At 47.1% G+C, this 22,857-nt stretch overlaps 1 protein-coding gene across 3 annotated transcripts in view; it reads left to right on the forward strand.

Annotated features, from left to right (window-relative positions):
• GCP4 (GAMMA-TUBULIN COMPLEX PROTEIN 4) overlaps positions 1 to 22,857 on the forward strand; it is a 155,837-nt gene that overhangs the window by 39,192 nt on the left and 93,788 nt on the right. For all 3 annotated transcript variants that reach the window (XM_086789781.1, XM_086789783.1, XM_086789782.1), the window contains exon 2: positions 12,588 to 12,876. In XM_086789781.1, the coding sequence (XP_086645907.1) occupies positions 12,588 to 12,876 (289 nt within the window). The remainder of the gene's footprint in view (positions 1 to 12,587; positions 12,877 to 22,857) is intronic.

Raw genomic sequence — 22,857 nt, forward strand, 5'->3', positions numbered from 1 at the left:
AGGACCACACACGCTCGGGCTCTGATACCATGTCAGAACGCGCAGCGGAAGACGAACGCACGTAGGAGACGCATCACCATCGAGCTCCACGAACACCCCCAACGGGCACTACAGCATCCCTCCACCGGGCTCCCATGCTTGTGATCTATGGCTAGAAGGTGCCTTGGATTATCCCATAAGTGGAAGCATGGGAAGTTGAAGAGTCATATATAGGCTAGAGTGGCACCTTGTCAAAGTTGAAGAGCCATATATAGGCTAGAGTGGCACCTTGTCATAATCATCTCCTCCGGCTGGTGTTTTGGGAGGCAGCTCACCGGGAGATGGGAGCCCGGTGGAGGGATGCTCCAGTGCCCGTTGGGGGTGTTTGTGGAGCTCGATGGTGATGCGTCTCGTACGTGCGTTAGTCTTCCGCTGCGCATTCTGACAAAGGGGGCTCAAAACAGCAAAGAACAAAAGGGCCAAAAGAAAAATTCTCAAGGTTAATCGAGCAATTGGAAGGATTCTACACCCACGAAGAAAGAGGGCATCATTGGAGGTTATCTCCAGCCGGATGAACAAACACGGTACAAGACAGAGAACCGTTGTTTCTTCTGTCACATTGTGGGACACGGGAAGAAAGATTGCACTAAATTGTAGGTTGAAAAGTTTGCTAAGGCATCCACTTCCACAGTAGGAATCGTAGTAGCCCCGTCCACACGTCTGCCATTAGCCTCTAATGCCATTCAGCTTTTGCTCGCTTTGAATTCGTTGCCACCAGTGGTATTTGACGCTACGCAGGAGGGTGAGGTTGAGGGACAGATAAAGGCTCTCATTCGTGCCTATAGCACTGCAAGCTATCAGCCTCTAATGCCGTTCAGCTTTTGCCTACTTTGAATTCGATGCCGCCATTTGACGATAAGCAAGAGGGTGAGGCTGAGGAATAGATAAAGGCTCTCATCCGTGCTTACGACACTGCAAGGGGACATCAATTCATTGTTCTCTTTGGCAATTCTGAGGATGCTCTCTCCGCAGTTGGCGAGCTGTACCTTGGTTCCTTACCATCTAGATGTGGACGGGTTTACTCTTGGTCTACGTGTACACATTTCTCATAAAGCTCAGTAGTTTGAGTTTCAAATTCAGAGGACAACATTCTCATTGTCTCCCCTCTTTTAGGGTGTGACATCATCCTTGGGATCTAGTTGTTTAGAGTCTAGACACTATGCACCCATTCTTGATTGGAGGTGGGACACTTGCACTATCGTTGAAGGTTTCTTGAGCCCATTATCATTCGTGGGGATCGGAGCATTCCTGGAATTCCACACATTTCCCACATTCAAGCCCAATGAGCCATTAGAAAATGAGCAGAGTATGCGTTACTATATGTCCACTCTCAATCTAATGCAGTTCAGATAGCACCCGCAGTGGAGCAGCGGATGGCTGGTCTTTTGTCTCAATACAGCAACATCATGCTACGAGATAACCTTCCACCCAATCTCCCACCGAGTAGACTTGAGGACCATCGCATGACTTGGTTCTTGGTTCAGAGCCTCCCAGCAAGTTTCCTTATTGGCTTTCTACGGCATTGGAGAGTGACCTGGAGCAGCAGTTAGCCCAGCTACTCCGGTCTGGAATTATCCGACCTTCCTCCTCCCCATTTGCCGGTTCCATTCAGTTTGTCCAAAAGAAGGATAAGTTTGCACGCTTATGTGTGGATTAGCTCAATAAGCTAACAGTTAAGAATAGATGCCCCAGGCCCAGAATGGAGTACATCCTAGAACGACTCAATGGTGCAAAATTTTTCTCTAAGATAGATCTTAAGAGTGGCTACTATCAGGTTTGGATATTTGAGGCCGACATTCTAAAAACTGCCTTAAGGACTGAGCGCGGCCACTATGAATTTGTGGTGATGTCCTTTAGACTCACCAATGCACCAACGATGTTCAACAAAATGATATCTCAGGTTTTTCGGAGTCTCATTGGCAAATGCGTCTTCATCTTCCTAGATGACATTCTTATCTTCTCAAGGACTGCAGAGCAGCATGAGCGAGATGTGGCACAAGTTTTGCAACTCTTGCAGGAAAATGAGTTGTTTATTAATGCCAAGAAAAGTGAGTTTGGAGTACTGGAAATCCATTATCTGGGATACATCATTAGTTCATCAGGTATTAGATAGAACTACAAGCCTATTTCATCTCTGATGGACCTGAATACCAAACTTACTGTACATGATCCTTGTGAGCAGGTTGATGCCTCTTTATGTTGAAACTTGTCGGTTCATTGATTTGGTTGCTGAACACCAGATTGGACTTGAGTTTTCCAGTGGGGCTATTGAGCTCATTTATGCGGTATTTCTTCCCAAAGCAAAAAAGTAACGCTTGCGCATCATTGCAACGTGTATAAACGTTGCTCAACTGATCATGCGCTCATAACAGAGAGCTCTTATAGGAGGTCATTCCCCCTTATGCTTCAGGGCAAAATAGCCACGATCCTGAAAGGTACATGTCATTCTCAGTTGGGATGTTCCACTACAGCCCAGGAAACCCACTCATTTGTGGGTCTTTGTCAAGCCTACAGCACACACATGGACAAGTTTTCTGACCTTGCAGCACCTCTCACTGACTTTCTCAAGCACGTGAAGACTTGTCGTCAAAAAGTGTTCATCACGGGCAAGGCTTTAGAGGCATTTCAGGCAATGAAGAAAGTTGCCTCTAAGTCACCAGTTTTGAAGTTCACATCATGGGATGACCCTTTCGGGGTGATTATCGATGCCAATAATCTTGCCATTGGAGCTGTTTTACAGCAAGATGGTAGGTCTATAGCCACAAGTTGTCGAAAAGAATTATACGGTATATGACAAAGAGCTTTTGGGGGTGATGACCGCACTTAAACATTGGAAGCACTTCCTTTGCGGAAGAGATTTCACAGTTAAGACAGATCACCAGGCACTTAAATGGTTGCAAATCATGCCCAGTGCCCAATGGAGTGATAGGCAATCTAGATGGAGTCAATTGTTCCAACAATTTGAGGGAATGATTGAATACGTCCCTGGTAAGAACAACCCGGTTGTCGATGCTCTCAGTCAAGAAGGCATAATTCAGACATTGTAGGAGTCCACTGTGTTGGAAATTCAAGGCAAAGACTTGGACGACATGAAGGCACATTATCCAGATTCGGAAGAGTTCAGGACTCAATATCAGTTGGCCCTTAGTTCAGAACTAGGCCATTACAATAAATAGGATGGTTGGTTGTTTTTCAAGAACCGTCTTTGTGTACTCAGAGAAAAGCGCCAAGGTGTTCTCCATGATGCCCATGATTCTCTTGTTGGAGGTCATAGGTACCTTGGAGAAGTTAGAAAGGTCATTTTATTGGCCTAAAATGCGATGGGATGTCTACTAACATGTCGAATCATGTCAGATATGTGAAAAGGTGAAAGTTCCTCATACGAAACAAGCAGGGTTACTTCAGCCTTTGCCTATTCCAGAGGGACCCTTTCACGACATCAGTATGGACTTCGTAGGCCCTCTTCCCGTCTCCGTTGGATCGTAGGCCCTCTTCCCGTCTCCGTTGGATCTCGAAACACCCAGTGTATGACAATTGTGGACAGATTCAGTAAGTTTTGTATGCTCATTCCATGCAAGCAGACAGCCATAGCCGAGGACAGCTCGTTTGTTCATTCAGTTTTGGTATCCCATTGGTGGTTTGCTACGGACAATCGCATCAAATAGAGATTCTAAGTTCACGTTCCATTTTTGGAGAGCATTGTTTCACAATTTTGGGACTAAGTTGTAGCTGTCCAGTGCATTTCATCCACAAACAGATGGCCAAACAGAAATATACAATCAATTGGCCTTTGACGTTCTCAAATCATACTGCCATGACCAGTAGTCGAAATGGGAACAATACCTTCCATTTGTTCAGGCAATCCTAAACGATACTCTCTCATCGAGTATTGGCCGGATGCCGTATGAGGTAGCATTTGGTCGCCGGTTCTCATCTCTTTTTACGAGATAGGTATCACCATCTCTAGAGGCCAATAAGACAACCGAGACATTCTCGGAAGTCATTGAGTTAGTTAAGGAGGGCTTTGCCAAAGCTCAGTAAGCATATACCAGGCAAGTCAACAAATCTTTAAGGGGATTGGGTATATCTCTGCATCATGAAACAACAGCTAAAGCAAGTGGGCAAGCGTTGTCCCAAACTTTCATTCTGAAGTTTCGGCCCATTTCTTGTCATTCAGAAGTTAAGTGATGTCTCTTTAAAGTTAAAATTGCTGGAAAGTTGGACTATGCACAATGCCTTTCTTGTTTCTTGGTGGAAGCCATATGTAGGTCCAACATTGCAGGATATAGCAACAACCAGATATGATCAACGAAGTTGAAGTCTTAGAGCCAGAGCAAATTCTCCTCCACAGATGGAAGCATGGTTCTGGTTGAAGAATACAACAGTTTTATACGAAGTTTAAGAACCGAGGAACACATGAAACAATATGGTTGGATGAAGAGTTCTTTCAGGAGTATCCCCGTGTCACATGCACTTTGCACTGTAGTGCATGGTGACAAACTGGCTCATCATCATCAGTGCAACATTTGTACAGTATTAGTTCCATTTAGGATGATATTTGTCGTACGCCGTGACCCCATTGTAATCCTCAGTCCAGGATAAGTCAGGCACGAGCTACGTAGGTCATTCTTAGCCATAGTCAGTCAATCAGTCAGTCTAAGTCCCTTAACCCACTTAAAGAGACGCAGTCATGCATATACAGTCAGTAGAAACCTTAGGGTTTGCATCAGAAAGCATCCTGCATATTGCACATCATTCATGCATAGCACCATACAGTTTTCAGCATTCATCCATTCATCGTTTTGCTCCAGCCACTTGGTGAAGGTAAAACGCAGCATTCTCATTCATTTACAGCATTCACATATAGTCTAGAACAGTCCCAAACAGCCCTAGCTTTGTATCCCTCCCTCATACCATTGGGAAGAGTGCATAGGCTCGAGATTGGACATCTTTGGTGCTTCTACGGCAGTGCACAGTTCAGCCCAACACTTGGTCGTCATAGGTCTTGCGTTTGGCTTATCGTCAGTAACACTGTCAGCCTCTTCAAAGATAATAAAGCAAATACTATCTCGGTAACGGGATAGGGGGCCCTTCAGTGGGTAATTCGGGACCCCATACGGTGTATAGTTCTCACATCTCTCTCTCATATCTCTTATAATTTTGAAGTATTAAAGTGGATTGCTAAACTCGCGAAACTCAGGATATAGAAGACGGTGTGAGCATTTGTGTGACAGGATTCTCCAAAACGAAGACTTCCGCTGCATGTTACACCCCGGTTGTTGGTAGACTACTTGGAAGCCCTGAACTTGCCGCCAAGTTAAGCAGGACGGAATGTCACGTGCACCCTGCACTGGGGGACATAGTGACACATTGGCATGATCATCAGTGCAACATTTTGTACAGAAGTAGTACCTTTTTATAGGAATATTTGTTGTACGCCATGACCCCATTGTGAGTCCTTAGTCCAGGGACAGTCAGGCATGAGCTATGTAGGTTAGTCTTTGAGCCATAGAGGTCAGTCGAGAGTCAGTCCTCTTAACACACTTGGAGAATTCATCAGATTAATGCATGTAGAAGCCTAGCCGTAGCTAGGCATGCATTAGGATCATAAGCATAAGCATTGCATGCTTTTGGGCCAGCTAAAGGGGAGGCCCTTGGCTTCATTTGCCTGTCCAAGGGCTGTTCACAGCCTTGGACAGCAGTATGGGCCAGCCCGCAGGTCTCCGGAGCAGTCTTACCCCAGTTGGCTAGCATATACAGCAGACCGACATCATATATGGTATACATTCTCCAGTCGGCCGGGTCTGAAACACACCAGCAGCAGGTAGTGGACCATTTGCAGGCGGCCAGCCATCTAGCATGGTCAATCCAGCGAAGCTCTGATTTTAAGAGCATTTTATGCTAATTTTTTCCAAGAGAAACTGGCCGACAGCATTCCTTGGCCGACCAGCTCTCTTGAGGGCATATAAAAGCAAGCCCTCGGGCCTCAAATCCTCATTATTCATTCAGTAATTCAGCAAAGTACAAGCAGCAGTTCAGCATCCATTCTTCTCTAGGCAAACATTGAAGTACCTCTTCAGTATTCAACCAGCATATGTGCAGTCCTACAGATATTTGGACTTGCATAAGTGGCCCGAGGAGTCTTTTGCAGTGCCTTGGATTGGTGGATACTTAGCCGACGTACGGTCTTCCTCATCCTTGCGTTGGGCAGTCATATCGCTTGTTTACTCAAGCATTGTACAACATTCTTCAAAGAATAATATAAGCAAATACTCCTGCTTGCAGGGGGGGGGGGGGGGGCGGGCTTTGGTGGGTATTTGGGACCCAATAAGGTGTCGTCTACTTCACTCTCTCATTCTCTTCTCTCTCTACTTTTTGAATTTGGATGCAAAGATTCTCACCACATAAAGGTATAAAGAAGACCCTGTTGTGCGTTACCCCACAATCAACGTCAGTGCATGCAACATTGGTATCAGAGCATTCAAGCTCAGCCACTAAGCATAGTCCCAAGGAAGGTGCACAAGTCCAACAGAAGACTGCAGTAGGGTAACAGATGGAGTGGTTTGCAACAGGCGAAGCTAGAGGAAGCATTTCATGAGGGTATGTACGTAGAACCAGTACATCATTAAGCTCTTAGATTAGTCTAAGGGCCTAGCAACAAGCAGGATCAGTTCCGGTAGGTGAGTCGACGCTGTGTTAAGGTAAGGGAAAGTAGGCATGGGGACAACAGTTGAATAGGTGCTCAGTTCTTCAGCAAGGCTTGGAAGTGGAGATCGTGAGTGAAGGTGTTTAGACAAAAAGATCAGTCAAAGTCAGTTAAGTAAAAGTCAAAGTCAATAGAGCAGTTTAAAGTTAGAAGTCTAGGGGGGAAGGATGACAGAGTGTCCACCCCGTCATCAAGTTTAGCAGAAGGGAATGCCACGTGCATGCCCGTGCCATGGCTAACCCTATGGACGAACGATCTTAATCCTTGCAAGATTAGTGGGCAATTAGCATCAGGTAGATAGCATGTAGGACAATAGTGTCATTATCATTAGCATTGGAAGTACCACCATCATCTAAAGCATCAAAAGGGCTTGATGACCTGTCAGCAGCCTGCAGTAGTTAGTCGGCAGCCAGCAGGAAGTCAAGGCAGCAGGCGGCTATGTCTCAGTATGCGTGGCATTAGGCGTGGGCAAAGCAGTTAGCGAAACACAGCATTTAAAGGAGAAAAGCATGAATTTTTGTCCACAAAGTAGGCTGACAGCAGTTAGCACTGGCCGACCAGCTTCCCCAACATATATATAAGCATGAAGTTAATCATTCATTCATTCATCAAGTACATTCAATAATACATCATTAGTCATCAGTAGAAGCATGTAGAATGGGGCCAGAAGGTCAACCCCTTGGGGCTGACCAAGGCCTAAGTCATGTACAAGCATTAAAGCAACCTTTTTGTACCATATGATTAAAAGAAAACCTTGACACCGATCTCTCTCTTCTTCTCTCTCCTCTGTCTTAATCATCTTAAATTATCATCAATGTTCTTAATCAGGCTTAGGACTGTGGATCAGTACAGCAAGGCTTCTCTGCATGCAACACCTATTTATACCTGTAAATATTAATAAGTGTGCTTTCTTGCTTTATTATTAGCCCCAAGTCTATATAAGTGAGTTATTGACTCATAACTTCACATCCCTCATAGGGGGATCAAGACCCAAGAAAGGCCTAGACCTTGAGTTCTAGCCGCACACCTCTGACGTTGGAGAGGTGGGCTATGGTGGTATGGACGCCGTGGCTGGGCAAGGAGCGAGGTCAAGGTTTGAGATGATTCATGTGTGGAGCAACTTTTGTAGTGTGTGTGGATGTTAATATTTCTTTGTATTCACTGTTGTGACACACCTACGAGTACGTAGGGCACATCGAGACATCCATGTGTGTTGACTGCTTGGATAGTGTGGAGCACTTAGATTCTAGGAGTGCACAAGTTTGGGTTTGAGAAAAGTGAATATTTGGGTTCTCTTCATTGCTTGTGGGTTATTTGGGGTACACTGTGCCTTTGTCGTCCAAACCCCTACCTCATTGCGTAGGGCCGAAACCCCTCACCCGGTCCTTGATCGCTTGATTTTTATCATGGATTCACAACTCATTGATTTGCTTTTCGGCAAGAAGGGACCCATGGACCCACATGTGGCTAAATTGGAGGGCTATATCTGCCCGCCTCGACAGGATGGAGTCGGCACCTTGAGCACCTACTAGTATTTTGGATCTGTGATCCACAAGGGTCCGTGCTTTGGAGCAAGTATTGGACAATTCTGAGGACAAAGCGGCAAAACTTTTTGGAGGAGGATTTCACTCCTTTGGATGTAGGCAAGGATGCATTGAATGAGCTTCACTCCAAGTTTGGCAGTCATCATCCTACACTTGCACGTAGCCCGTAGGAGAGACGCCGTTCGTGTCACTGATGGTCTACTTCGCAGAGTCCCTCTCCACTGGATTCTTTGGATAGTTCCTGCTCGCCTTAACCGGCTCAACGTCGGGGGACTACTGGTTTGCTAGGTTCTTCCTCCATGCCTCGTGAGGAACGAGCCCAATCAATGAAGCTTCTGAAGTCTCCCAAGTTCAACAGGAAGATGGAAAAAGAAGTCATCACCAACTGGACTCGCGAGATGGGTGCCACATTGACAGGAGTAAATGGTTCATATATTTTTCAGCTCCATTTGATGCGGACAGCATTGACGACTCTTGTGGTGGGAAGACCACCTTAGGCACCACTCCGTGACTTGCTTCAAGATTGCTGCAAGGTAGTCTTGAAGTAGCTTATTCTCCTAGATTACGAGTGTGAATTGAAGAATCAATGGGATTGTTTTATGCAGAAACATGGCGAATCGATCAACGACTATCCCGCTCATTTCTAGAAGCTTTTGCTGATGCTTCCAAGGACCGTCTGACAGTTGGAGCAGGTTGAGCGGTTTGTTAATGGTTTGACATCATCTTTGCACGCAAATATTCATGTGCATCGGCCGTGTGATCTTTTAGATGCGGTTTGTCTTGCTACAACCCTCGAGATGCAAGAGAGTTTGAAGTTTGGGACAAAAAAACAGGGGCAATAGAAAGGCAAAGAAAAGGGTAGCCTGACCAAGACCAAGGATTCAATAAGTTCGTTTGTCGATTTGTTAGTCGGTAAGATAATCTTTGGATTATCAAGTGGTAGAAGTGATCTTGGATGTGAACATTTATCCGGACATAAGTTAAGTAAATCATGGCTGAATCTTGAAAAGCATGTCTATACCTTTTTCACTCTCGCGGTATGGAACATAGTAGTGATTGGGGATATAACTTGGTTTGAGAGATTAATTTCCAATTTGCGAAACTGTGTTTGGAACTTTGGTCTTAAACCACGAGTTTAATAATTGATAGACTTAGAGATGTAGTTGACTTTCTCATAGAATTGGAGGTTGTGAGAAGATAAGTCATGGCATAGCTTAGTAACAAGCTAAGCCTACATCCAAGGTCATTCAGCTGATTTATCTCTAAATTCTTGACGATTTAAAGGTGGAAGATTTTACAAATTCCTTCCTTGGTAAAATGGACATGTGAAGAGATGTGTTAACTCGAGTAGTGGACTTAGTATGTTCTAGTGAAACTGGAACCGATTTTGGATATTTATGAGTTTGCGCTTAGGAACAAGAATGTTCTAGAGATGACAAATAGGTAGAGAAGTCATACTGAAATTTGAGAACTCTTATGAGATTATAGAATCTCTAAGGAGTTGTTTCCTATCCTTTTGACTAGCTACCACTACAACATATAAGTGGGGGGTCTAGAGTTAAGGAGGGATAATGTTACGGAACCAATTGGCTGTAACAACTGGTATGTATATTGATTCTAGGCTTGTACCTAGGGCAGTCTGGGAAGGGATGCACAAGGAATAAGTGGCTTATAGGGGCTTTTTAGGTGGGGGTTAATGTGAAAGCCTATTATAACTAAATATTAATAAGTGTGGTTTGTTGCTTTATTATTAGCGCCAAGCCTATTTAAGTGAGTTATTGGCTCATAAGTGCACATCCCTTATAAAGGTATTGAGACCCAAGCAAGGCCTAGACCTTGAGCTTTAGCCGCACACCTCAGAGGGGTGGGCTGTGGTGCTATGGGACACCGTGGCTTGACGAGGAGTGAGGTTTAGGTGCTGGTCTAGCCTCATAGCGTGGGGGTGCTCCACAAGAGCTATGGTTGGGAGGTGAGTTGTCATTGCCATCATCTTGGTGTTTGATGTCCATGTGCAAGGGAGTTGCTAGAATGACGTCATGCGGTGTGCTACTCTTCCCTTGGACCATACGAGAGAGCATCATGACTTGTAATCTCTCAAATCCAGCCCAATTGGATCCTTTGTAATCTACTTCCTAGAATGCTCCTGCATATAGTGCTGCTGGTGTGACTAGTGAGTCAAAGAAGAGAGATTTTGTGTGGACTTGCTGAAAGTGCGCTTGGAAACGCTCCCTCTCCAATCTCACCAATGATGCTTGCTCTCTAGCCCACTGGGCTTGAGCTGCCGGTTTTGTGCTGAATTGGGTCCCTGTGAAGATGCATCCTAGGTATGCATAGGATGTGAACATCTCAACCTGTTCGCCAGCAAAGGTGAATGACCCATGCTGGAGATGTGCATCACTAGTATTGAAGATCATAATCTTGCCTTGCCAAGGCTGAGCTTCATGTCCTGACTGTCACAAAAGGCTTGTAATGTTGATATGTGTCTCTGGAGGCCTGTTGCTGTGTCTGAATGAGGAGGACATCGTCTGCGTAAAGCGATTTGTGGACAACGGTGTCTGTAAATACGGAGGCATGCGCAAAAACTAAAAATGTAGCAGGCATTTTATCACCTGCTGTTTTTGAAACAGTAAGTTAGTCTCATTCTTGTCAGCAAATGAAGGGTTGTAATCAACCTCAAAAACTTTGAAACGAGAAGAAAGATAAGAACCTTAGAGACGTATTATAGAGTACACATTTGTCAGAGGTTCAAGGGACAAACAGAGTACTATTGAAAGGAAGGATAGTACCATAAATGCGGATAGAATACTCTAAAAGTGGAGTAGAGAGCACTACTAAAAAGACTTTAATGATACATTAAGTGACAATATCTCTGTAATTTGTCCACCTTTTGCTCATCACCCTCATCATGAGCAACATGACTAATAAATTACTAATTTTGCTCATTAAGAGCAACATGATCAAAGGGACAAAGAGAGCACTATTGAAAGGAAGGATGATACTGTAAATGTGGATAGAGTACTCTAAATGTGGGATGATATAAAGTTGTGGGTAGAGAGCACTCCTAAGATGACGGTTTCTCTGTTATTTGTCCGCTTTGCCCTAGCATAGTGAGGAGACAACTATATGTATACAGGTCAATGTTAATTTCATGCATAGCACGTTCCATGTGTTACGTGCACAGGCAGTGTGGGCACGTTGGACGGGCGGCTAGATAGGTGGACAGGCCACGTAGGATGGCAGATAGTCACGTGGGCAGGGAGGCAGACAATCAGACCAGGCATATGAGTCGGATCAGCCAGCAGATGAGTTGGACCAGCCCATGATCAGCATGAGGCTATCGACTAGCACCTGATCTGCGTAATTGAAGGGGTCATTAGCATTAAAACAGCTGTGAAGCCTAGATTGTAATCATTAGTTCCAGATCTTTCTAGTATTCAGATCACACAGAAGCCCTACAGTCCCAGTCTTTGTTTTGTGACAGTCTCTCTCTTGTAATTCAGCCACAACAGTCCCTTGTACAAGCCTCCTTTAATCTGAACCCTTAAGCAGAAATATATATAGTTTTTATTGCAACCTCTTCATTGCAGAGTGTGTCAGTATTTCTTTGTGTAGTTATTACAGCAGTGGGGCATACACCACGGAGATGGGGCCTACACCATGGAAGACACTTTTTTTCAGCCTAACAATGAGTTTGTTGAAATCTATAACACAGACAAATACGCCTTTGATTCGTTCCATATGTCAAGGAGAATGACTCATGTTCAACTAGTGTCAACTTTGTTATAGATCAGGTGTAGCCTTTGATTGTAGGCCTTCCCTCGTAAAACTGTGTGAGGTGCTGCATTTCATGGTGGCTACTTTGCGAATTTACTATTTCTTATCAAACATAAGAAATCACAATACTGTTTAAAATCATTATTCTAGCGTAAGGAAGCTGTTCAGGTTGGATGTTCTCAGGCTTCATGACACCTAAACTAAGTAAAGAGGCATTTTCTTCTCTCAAAACATATTGCGAGATAGTGTGCATTGTTCTGTATTCTTTAATCTAGGCAAGAGGACAAGACTGTCAAATCACAATACCGTTTAAAATCATTATTCTAGCGTAAGGAAGCTGTTCAGGTTGGATGTTCTCAGGCTTCATGACACCTAAACTAAGTAAAGAGGCATTTTCTTCTCTCAAAACATATTGCAAGATAGTGTGTATTGTTCTGTATTCTTTAATCTAGGCAAGAGGATAAGACTGTCAAACCAGTGTATTATAAAAGTACATATTGAGTTTAGAGGGTGCATTTTGGCAGGAAAATTTTGGAGCGCCTCCTACGTCTTGGCTTCTTTTATCATGAACTTGACATCTTCTCAGTGCAGTCTTCGAACCTTGGATGGATACAATCTCCTTATGGGTGTTTTGGACACGATTCTTTGGACATAAAAAGCTCAAAAAAATTAGCCAGTGTTTATACTCGAGCCTTGGCCAACGGCATAGCTGAAGTCCTTGCTGTCTATAGATCTGCGGTTTTGAAAGTGGAACAGGACTTTCTGTCTGATTGTGCTCCAGTTTTATCGAGTGTAACACAAAATCTGAACAAGGTAATTGCTTAAATGCTCAAGTTTAAAGATTAAAAGCTTTCTGGATGGCTGAGTAATCAATTGTGATAACAAACTGTCTTGTAGGACAGGATCTGTCATCAAAAGATTTTTTTTTTTTTGGAAAAACGATCCTTCTATTAGTTAATGAGAAAATGCCATAAGGCTACAAAGCTCACCTTACAAGGAGGGATAATAAACACAGTGAACACCGGAGCTCCACCCCCGTGGCTGGCCGCTCTCTGGGGGGGGCTACCTAGTAGTACATGCGGGAGGTGAGAAGAGCCAAACTGGAGGCCTGTAGTGCCAAGTGACATCCTCGCCCCTCGCGATGAGGAAAGGGCCAGGCTGCCAAGTGCGGAGGAACGCCTTGCGGCGACCTCTCATGCGATCCGAGTCGCCCTGAAGTTTCCCCCACCAGTGTCCTCTCAAGGTGTGAATGATGTCCACCCAGAGGGCCTGTATGACCTCCGCCGGTGGAGTCGCCTGGCGGTCTGGGGCCTCCCTGCATCGGGCTCTCCATATGTGCCAAGCCGTCATGCTGCTGATCATCTCCCATCTGTGCCCGTCCCCCTCCTGGGAGACTGCCGAAGAGAAATCTGGCGTCGGAACCACCGCCATCGCCCTGTCAGAGACCTGGATGGTCACACTGCCAGGGACGTCCTCATATCCAAGGGCCGGGCCGCTGTCCGTGGCCCAAGCCACCGCACCCCACGTCACCATCATCTCACCTGGCGAGCCTGCAAAAACCATCCTGAGAGCGCGCTGCCAGACCTGCTGTGCCTGTGGGGGGCAATCCCATAAGCAGTGCCGCTGCGACTCCTGTGCATGGCCGCACCGAGGGCAGGACGCTGGGTGTCTGCCAAAAGCTAGCCAAGCCCCCACAGCCAGTCCTCTATGCGCTGTAAGCCAGAGAAAAAGCGTCACCTTCCGGGGCCGGAAGCTGGCCCAAAGGCGCTGCCAGAAGTCCCTAAGGAAGGCAGGGGAGAGCCCCTGTCGCCGCCAATGCTCGGCCGCCGCCGGGGTGCCCGCTATCCTGTGCCTCTGGATCCGCCGCCCCAGCCTCGCTGTGTACTGAAAAAAGGGGGTGCCTGGGCTGGTAGGGGCCGAATAGGGATCTCGCCAAAGCCACTCGCCTGGATCCCACTGAAGGCGAATAAGAGGCCTGCTGTCCCAAGCCCATAATCTCCAAGAATAGTCCTCCCCTATCGAGGCCGGTGAGGGGTCTACATGCCACTGTCTCTGAGGGGTCTACATGCCACTGTCTCTGATGAAAGCCGACCACCCGCACCCTCTGAAAGATACAACCCTGGAACTCATCCAAATCTAGTCGGGTCCTTTGAAGCTGGCCTCCCTCTCCCACCTCGAAGGTGAGTGGGGCGAGCCGCAGACCGCTAGAAGGATCTCATGCCGAGTAAAGACGCCCATCCACTGTGGAGGTGGAGGGTCCTGTACTGGAGTCCGCCACTCCCGGGGGATGGCCGCCTCAATGTCCTACCTCATCAACTCTCTGCCCCTCATCCCGCTGAGTCTCCTCTCCTGAACCTCTAGAGGCAGCTGCTGAAAACATATCCAGTCGTCTAGGGACTGGGCTGGGCCGGAGCTCAACGGGCCCCACGACACGTGAGATCGCGATCCAACCATATTACCACTGGGAAGTCGGATCAAGGGGTTCCAGATCAATGGCTGCCTCAGGCGCTCCTCATCGGTGCCCGGGGGAGTCTGGAAGAGTGACGGCCTCAGATGCTCCCAGGCCCTCAGAAGGCTAGCTGCAAAACGCTCCTCGAAGCCAAGGCCCACTCCTCTGGATCGCTGCTCTGTAAAGATCCACCTGATGCTGGGGGTCCAGGGGCCGCTAAGAGAAGGAGTGCAGCTGAGAATCCTGGAAACAAGAAACTCCTTCCACGGCTCAGCGCCTGGTAGGAGGCCACGAACCACCAACTTGCCAAGCAAAGCTCGGCTCTGACAAATGTTACCATATTATAGTAGTGATGTGTGTGAACACACTTAGGACCGCCGGGGCACTTTTTCCCTCACTAGGAGGTTTTTTCCCCCGTGCATTGTATATACGCCCATTATCTTCTAGGGCTTGTTATCTTTCATTTTTGGCACTCATAATACACTACTGTGTTGTGCTCAAGCTTCCTCATCTTCTTGAAGTTGTGTGTGCATTCCTGCAACCCTAATTCCAACAATTGGTATCAGAGCAGGCTTCCTCCTCCCGGGCAGCATCACCGGCACCTGCCGCTTCATCTCCTCCGATTGCGACGAGGTTTCACGAGCGTCTGCAGGTTAGTATATGCCGTGGGATAGCCCGTAGGGCTTGTTCGTTTCAGAATTTTGATCTGAAGTCATTTCGCCCTCCGTTTTTGCATTCCAAGTACTACGCAGGCAAAATCGTCCTACTGTGCAGATTTTCTGTCAAGATTAAAATCTGCAGGACAGGTGCCCATTCGTCTGTTTTGGGCTGTGCTACATAGCACAGGTCGATTTTATACAGGTTTACCTCTTACAGACAGCATTTACATCTAGTAGTACAGTCATTGGCCATGGCTGACAACAATGATGTATTCCGCATGTTGGCTGCTGAGGATAAGTTGGATGGCACCAACTATCCATTGTGGGCATATATGATGCGACATGTATTGGTAGCAAAGGGGTTATGGAACATTGTGCAGGGTATTGATGCACGTCCTATTGTGGCTGGGAATGCTGCAAACACATCAGAAACAGGTACTGTTGATGATGGTGCAGGCACAAGTGCTGTAGCAGCTGTTCGAGAACCACCACTTTCAGCAGAGCAGATTCGTTGGGATGGTAGAGATGCGCAGGCTCATGCCTTGATTGCGCTGTCTGTCAAACGTACCATTATCCCACATATTCGCTCCTGCAGGACTTCTAAGGATGCTTGGGATGTACTTGCCACATTGTATCAGGCAAGAAATGAGGCTCGTGTTGCTTACCTCCGAAAACAGTTGGAGAGTGAGCATATGAACGAAGGTGATTCTATGGATAGCTTTTTGACAAAGATCAAGGATTTCAAAGAGCAGCTCATTTCTGCAGATGAAATCCTGTCAGACAGTTCACTTGTGCAGACTGTTTTGAATGGTCTACCAGATTCTTATCAGGGTTTTGCTTCCACTCTTCGCTTGATGATGAAAGGCAATCCCAATGCCTTATCATTTGAGGAGTTAGTTTCTGTTTTGTTGCAAGAAGACCAGTCAAGGCAAAACAGGAATATTATGCGTGTCGCAGATCAAGCTTTCGTTGCTAGTCAGAGAAGCGGGAAAGGTAAAGCTGGCTTTTCTTCTAGTAAGCAGAAATCTGCAAATGCTGCGCAACCAAAGAAGGAAGACAAAGATGAGAAGAAGGGTGACAAACAGAAGACATTTTGCAAGTACTGTAAGGGAAATGATCATGTCATCAAAGCGTGTCCTAAGCTGGCTGTGAAAGAGGCTAAGAAGAAAGAGGCTGGTATGGCTGTTGCAGATGCCTCTCCTTCTAACAATGAATCTGCTAATGTTGTTCAAGATACAGAATGGGCATTCAATGCGCAGTGCAGTTATGACCCATCTTTGCATGACACATGTATGTCTGCAGTAGATTCAGATGTATGGTACTTTGACAGTGGTGCCACTAAGCATATCACCTCGCAGCGCAGTTTATTCACTTTCCTTGAGTCTGCTCCCACAGGGAATACTGTCACTTGTGCCAATAACTCCTCTTATCCCGTTAAAGGAGTTGGACAGATTGTGCTGAATGTTGCAAATTGCAACACCTTTACACTTTTTGATGCATTGTATGTGCCAGGGATCAAAAAGAATCTGCTGTCAGTCTCCGCATTTGCCAAAACAGGTTTGGTTGTAAAATTTGTGGATGACAGATGTACTGTTCATGATCTCTCTTGTGGTGACATCATTGTAGCATCTGGTTCACTATGTCGAGGGCTGTATAAGCTCAATATGGATGGCAAATGTGTAGAGGATTCAGCATGTGCTATTATGGATACGCAGGCTATTTCAAATGCAAAACTGTGGCATGCACGTTTTGGTCATCTGAATTTTGCAAGTTTGCTGCGCCTGCAGAAATCTGAAATGGTGTCTTCTTTGCCTAAGCTTGAGGCACCTGTCAAGCATGTTTGTGAGGGCTGCATATTGGGTAAAATGCAGCGTGCTTCCTTTCCCAAAGATGGATCAGTGAGAGCTGAACGCAGATTGCAGCTTGTTCACAGTGATGTTTGTGGTCCCATGCAAACTCCATCATTTGGAAACTACCTTTACTTCGTGACTTTCATTGATGATTTTACCAGGCATGCATGGGTATATCCTTTGAAGGCAAAGTCCGAAGTGTTTTTGTGCTTCAAACAGTTTTTGGTTATGGCTGAAAATGTGTCAGAAAGTAAGATGGGCACCCTCCGTTCAGATCGAGGGGGGGAGTATATGTCTTCAGAATTTAATGCATTTCTGGCTGAGCGTGGGATAAAACACCAATGTACAGTGCCGTATACACCACAGCAAAATGGTGTGGCTGAGAGAAAAAACAGGTCTCTCATGGAAATGGCAAGATGTATGGTTAAGAGTCAAAGTCTACCACATGGTTTTTGGCTTGAGGCTGTCATGTGTGCCACTTATGTACTAAACAGGTGTCCCACCAAAGCATTACAGGTTGTCACTCCATATGAGGCTTGGCATAGCCGCAAGCCATCTGTTGGCCATTTACGTGTTTTTGGTTGCCTGGCATATGCATTAGTGCCTGTGCAACATCGCAGAAAATTGGATGACAAAGCTGTCAAATGTATTTTTGTTGGATATAGTGCTGAGAGCAAAGGCTATCGTTTGTATCATCCACAGACAAAGCGCATTTTGGTTAGCCGTGATGTTGTATTTGTGGAAGATGCAGTTCAGCCCTTGGTTTCATGTACTAAGGAGACAGATATCAGCTCACGTGATGTCTATGATACATTGTTGCCTCTTTTCAGTGGTGCACAGTCAAGTGCAATACCTCATGAGGCAGTTTTTCAGCCTATGCAGGTTTTAAATGATGGCACAGATCAGCCTATATCTGATGCAGATGTGCATGATGCACTTGAGGATGAGAGACAAGAGATTGAGGGCTCTAGGAACATGCCTAGATGGCTGGTGCAGACTTTGCGTGACAGCAAGTTGGATGCCCCTTTGTCTAGTCGCACTCGTTCTGGCTCTCATGGTGCCTCTTATGCGTCAGATTGTTATGCATTGGCTGTTTCTAGTATGTGCGATGAAAGTGAGCCTGTTTCATTTGATGAGGCACAAAGTTCAGAAAATTGGATGGCTGCTATGCAAGCAGAATACGATGCTATTATGAAGAATAGTACATGGTCTTTATGTGACTTGCCCCCTGGCAAGAAGGCCATTGGCACTAAGTGGGTATACAAATTGAAGCGTAAGCCTGATGGCACAGTGGATCGCCATAAGGCTAGGCTTGTTGCAAAAGGTTATGCTCAAGAGAAGGGCATTGATTTTGATGAGACTTTTGCTCCCACATGTCGTATGACCACTGTTCGTAGCATCTGTGCATTAGCAGCTCATAATGGTTGGAATGTACATCAGCTGGACATAAAGACTGCGTTCTTAAATGGAGATTTGCATGAGGAGGTGTATGTATCGCAGCCTCGTGGTTTTGTTCAAAGAGGGCAGGAAAACAAAGTGTGCAGGTTAAAAAAGGCTTTATATGGTTTAAAGCAAGCTCCACGAGCTTGGTATGAAAAAATACATGCATATTTGACTGCACATGGGTTTCAGAATAGTCCAACAGAAAGCACTTTGTATGTTAAACGTGTGGATGGTGTACATCTAATCATTGCTCTCTATGTCGATGACATGCTGCTCACAGGACCAAATGAGAGTCATATTGCTGATTTTAAGGCTGATTTGAATGTCTCTTTTGAGATGTCAGATTTGGGGCATTTGCATCATTATTTGGGGATACAATTTAAGCAGTATGATGGAGGTATTGCTTTGTGTCAGACAAAGTATATTGAAACATTGTTGCGGAGATTTGGCCTTGAAGACTGCAAGCCTATTGCTACTCCAATGGAGACAGGTTTGAAGTTGAGTCTTCATGATGCTGGAGATCACTTTGATGTCACACTCTATCAGACAGCTGTTGGTTGCCTCATTTATGTATGCATTACGAGGCCAGACATTCAGTTTGCAGTCTCACAGGTGAGCAGATTTATGCATAGCCCAGGCATTAAGCATTGGCAGGCAGTGAAGCGTATCTTTCGCTATTTGAGTGGTACTCGGCATCTTGGGTTGTTTTATCCCAAGGGGGGATCATTGCCGCCAGATTTACATGTTTTTTCAGATTCTGACTGGGCTGGTTGTTATGACACACGCGTGTCCACGAGTGGTTTTTGCTTCATGCTTGGAAGCTCATGCATATCATGGTTGAGCAAGAAGCAGCCTACTGTGGCCACTTCTAGTTGTGAAGCTGAGTACAGGGCAGCTTTCACAGCTACGGTTGAGTGTGTGTGGCTCAGACGCCTTATGGCTGATTTGGGTGTTGGGCAGCCATCTGCCACCACCATCTTCACTGACAGTCAGAGCGCATTGGCAGTTGCGCGGAACCCAGTGTTCCATGCTCGTACGAAGCACATTGAGGTGCACTACCATTATGTCAGGGAGAGACTCTCTGCAGGAGAGATCAGTTTGGCTTATGTGCCAACACAGGATAACCTTGCAGACCTTTTCACAAAGGCTCTGCCTCGTGAGAAGTTCGAAGCTTTTCGCAAAGCTTTGGGCTTACTCCCTTTTGTGGATTCGTCCACATAGCTAGACACTTCCCTATACATGAGTGCTAGCTCTTGTTCACCGCATCACTCCAGGGGGGATTTGTTACCATATTATAGTAGTGATGTGTGTGAACACACTTAGGACCGCCGGGGCACTTTTTCCCTCACTAGGAGGTTTTTTCCCCCGTGCATTGTATATACGCCCATTATCTTCTAGGGCTTGTTATCTTTCATTTTTGGCACTCATAATACACTACTGTGTTGTGCTCAAGCTTCCTCATCTTCTTGAAGTTGTGTGTGCATTCCTGCAACCCTAATTCCAACAACAAATAGGATCAACTATGCCCAGGCCGCCTCTCTCCCTCGGCTGAGTGATCACAGCCCATGCCACCTTGGCCCTGGCGGGCCGCCCGTCGCCACCGGACCAAAGAAAGTTCCTGATGAGCCTCTGCACCTGGCCAATGCACGCCCGAGAGAAGGCCCAGCAAGAAGTGATGTACCACATGGTAGCAAGCAGAACCTGGTTGGCCACAACCACTCGGCCAGCCAGAGATAAACGAGCGGTACTCCAATACAGAAGCTTCTTCCGAATGCTTAGAAGAAGGGGGGCTATCTGCTGCTCCGGAGATATGTCAATGCCCACATAGCATCCCAAATAGCGCACTGTAGTGCCGGGGGGCAGCCACTTAAACCCATCAACTCGCCTCCAAGCCGGGGGGGGCACAGAACTGACCCACAACCCACACGACCTGTGCTAGTTGATCAAAGCGCCCGAAGCTCTGCAAAACCTGTCCATGGCTGAGGCGAAGCGGCGGAGGTTCTCCTCCCCTCCCTGAAGATAGACAGCAGTGTCATCCACAAACTCCGAGTCTAGGAGCTCCTCCGAGGTGCGGATGGGGAGCTGGAGGCCCCGCAAACCTGTATCTTGTGCTGTCAAGAAAGTGCTCATGGCCTCCGCCACAAAAAGAAAAAGAAAGGGCGCCAAGGGGCACCCCTGCCGCACCGAGCGCGAGAGCTGGAACCTCTCTCCGTGCGCACGCCCTGTATCAGCACCTGGCTATGAGCCGATGTGTAGAGTGCAGAGACCCCACGGATCCACTGAGGGGGGAAGCCCATCCTCTCCATAGTGCCTTCCAAGAAGGCCCAGTCCACCCGATCATATGCCTTCTCGAAGTCGAGAAGGAGCACTGCCAGATCCTCCTGCCGAAATCTAGCCAAAGCCGTAGCCTCCCAGAAAGAGAACATGTCATCCAAGATGCTCCTATCCTGGATGAAGCTTGTCTGCGTGGAGTGGATGACGTCCGGAAGGTGAGGCTGAAGCCGCCTGCTGATCGCCTTAGCTAGGACCTTGTAGGCCGTGCCTAGCAAGGTGATCGGTCTCCACTGTCTAATCTCCAGTCTGTCTCCTCCCTCTTTGGGGATCAAGTGAATCAACCCCTCTGCCATGCTGTCCGGCATGTCTCCCGACTCCATGATCTCCTGGAATGCCAATCTGAAACCCCTATGCAAGAGACCCCAGTACCTCTGGAAGAAAGCCACTGAGAGACCGTCCTCTCCTGGGCATTTGCCCCGAGGAAGTGCCTGAAGAGCCGCCTCCAGTTCCGTATCCGAGAAGGGGGAGAGAAGGGAGTGCTGCAAATGGGCCGGCACAACCGGTCTTGTGAAGCTCCAGACTGCCTCCCGAGCCTCTCTCACCCTGTCATCTCCTGGCTCAGCAGAGAGCAGATCCCTGTAAAAATCTGTGGCGATCGCCCGAACCCTGGGGGGATCCACCACTACCTCGCCATCAGCCCGCCGAAGACGCTTGAGACCCTCTCATCTGAAGCGAGGCCCTGTGGCCTCAAAGAAATCTCGAGTCACTCTGTCTCCAGCCTGTGTCCAAAAAGAAGCCCGAGCATGGAATCGGAACTCCACCCTCCTCTCCTCGATGGATCTGATCTCTGTGCGAGCTGACTCCATCTGCTCTGAAATCCAAGGGCTCGTAGGATCCCTCTCCTGAAGTCTCTGAAGGGAAGCTAGACTCCTCCGCAGGCTCATCTCCTGCTCTCCGAAAGCCTCCAGACGGCGGTCCAGGGCAGCCTGTCTGAGCATCCTACTGATCTCCTGCAAACCCCTGTCAAGATCGCTGGCTGCCGATCCTCTCGTGAACTGAAGCTCCTGCCAGACCTGCTCAACTCTGGTCGCAATCTCGGGCTCCTCTATGAGACAATCTGGAATCTGGACGCTTTGGCCTCGCTCTCCTCTCGTAGCGTCCTCGATCTGGAGAAGCACTGGAAAGTGGTTTGAAAACGAGGAGCCTGCTAGTATACCCACAGTGCCACCTCTATCGCAAGCCCACTCATCAATGTAAAACCTGTCGATGCGGGAAAGGTTAACTCCTGTGGCCCGTCTAACCGAGCGCGAGAAAGATAAACTCCCCTGCAACCTGCCAAACTCCGAGAGGGTCCACGGATCCTGGCCTCTCACCTGCAGCACTAGTTCCTCCCAGGCAGCGAGAGGCTGCCCCCCATCCTGTCCTCTGCATCCTCCAGCATGTTGCAATCCCCCCCTAGGCACCAATGGTCTGCCATGGGGAGGGACTGCCTAATGGTGCTCCAGAACTCAGCTCTCCCGGTCGCCCCTTTAGGGGCGTAGAAGTTGAGGAAGCCAATGCGGTCTTCCCCAACCCGAAGGATGATCCACTGCGCTCGTCCAGCCCCACTCCACCTTCGCCCTGTCCAGGGCATAGGCGTTGTGTGGACAAAATAGGAGTTGGTAATGTGTACATACGTGTGCATGGTGTGTGTGAAGGTTTTGCTTTTGAGAGCATTGCCAGGTGTACAGAGTGGATGGTTTTGATGTGAGCATGTACAGACCTGTCTGGACGTGGTTTACTGTGGTTGGCTGGAGATGGTTTCAGCTCCTCGGTCGTCTGAATTGTGTACACGTCCAAGGATGAGTGGGCACTAGCAGGTTTTATTTGAAGGTATATGGTATGGGCACTCGGAAGGTCGTGTTTGAAGAGGTATGAAGGCATGGGGAGCAATTTAAAGGTTAAAGGGCCTTTGTTGCCTTTAAATTGGTGGGAATTGGAAGGTATTGAGGAGGCCATCTTATAGGCCTTAAAAGAAATAAAAAATGATATAAAAAACGTGGCCAATTTGTGCAAAGCCACATGGAAGGCTTGGTTGGCCGCCAGCAGATGTTCGAGAAGGTGGTGAGGCGCTGCGAAG

This window comes from Cibotium barometz, chromosome 54 (assembly GCF_041138505.1).
Source record: "Cibotium barometz isolate CiBa-2024 chromosome 54, ASM4113850v1, whole genome shotgun sequence".
NCBI classification, from domain to species: domain Eukaryota; kingdom Viridiplantae; phylum Streptophyta; class Polypodiopsida; order Cyatheales; family Cibotiaceae; genus Cibotium; species Cibotium barometz.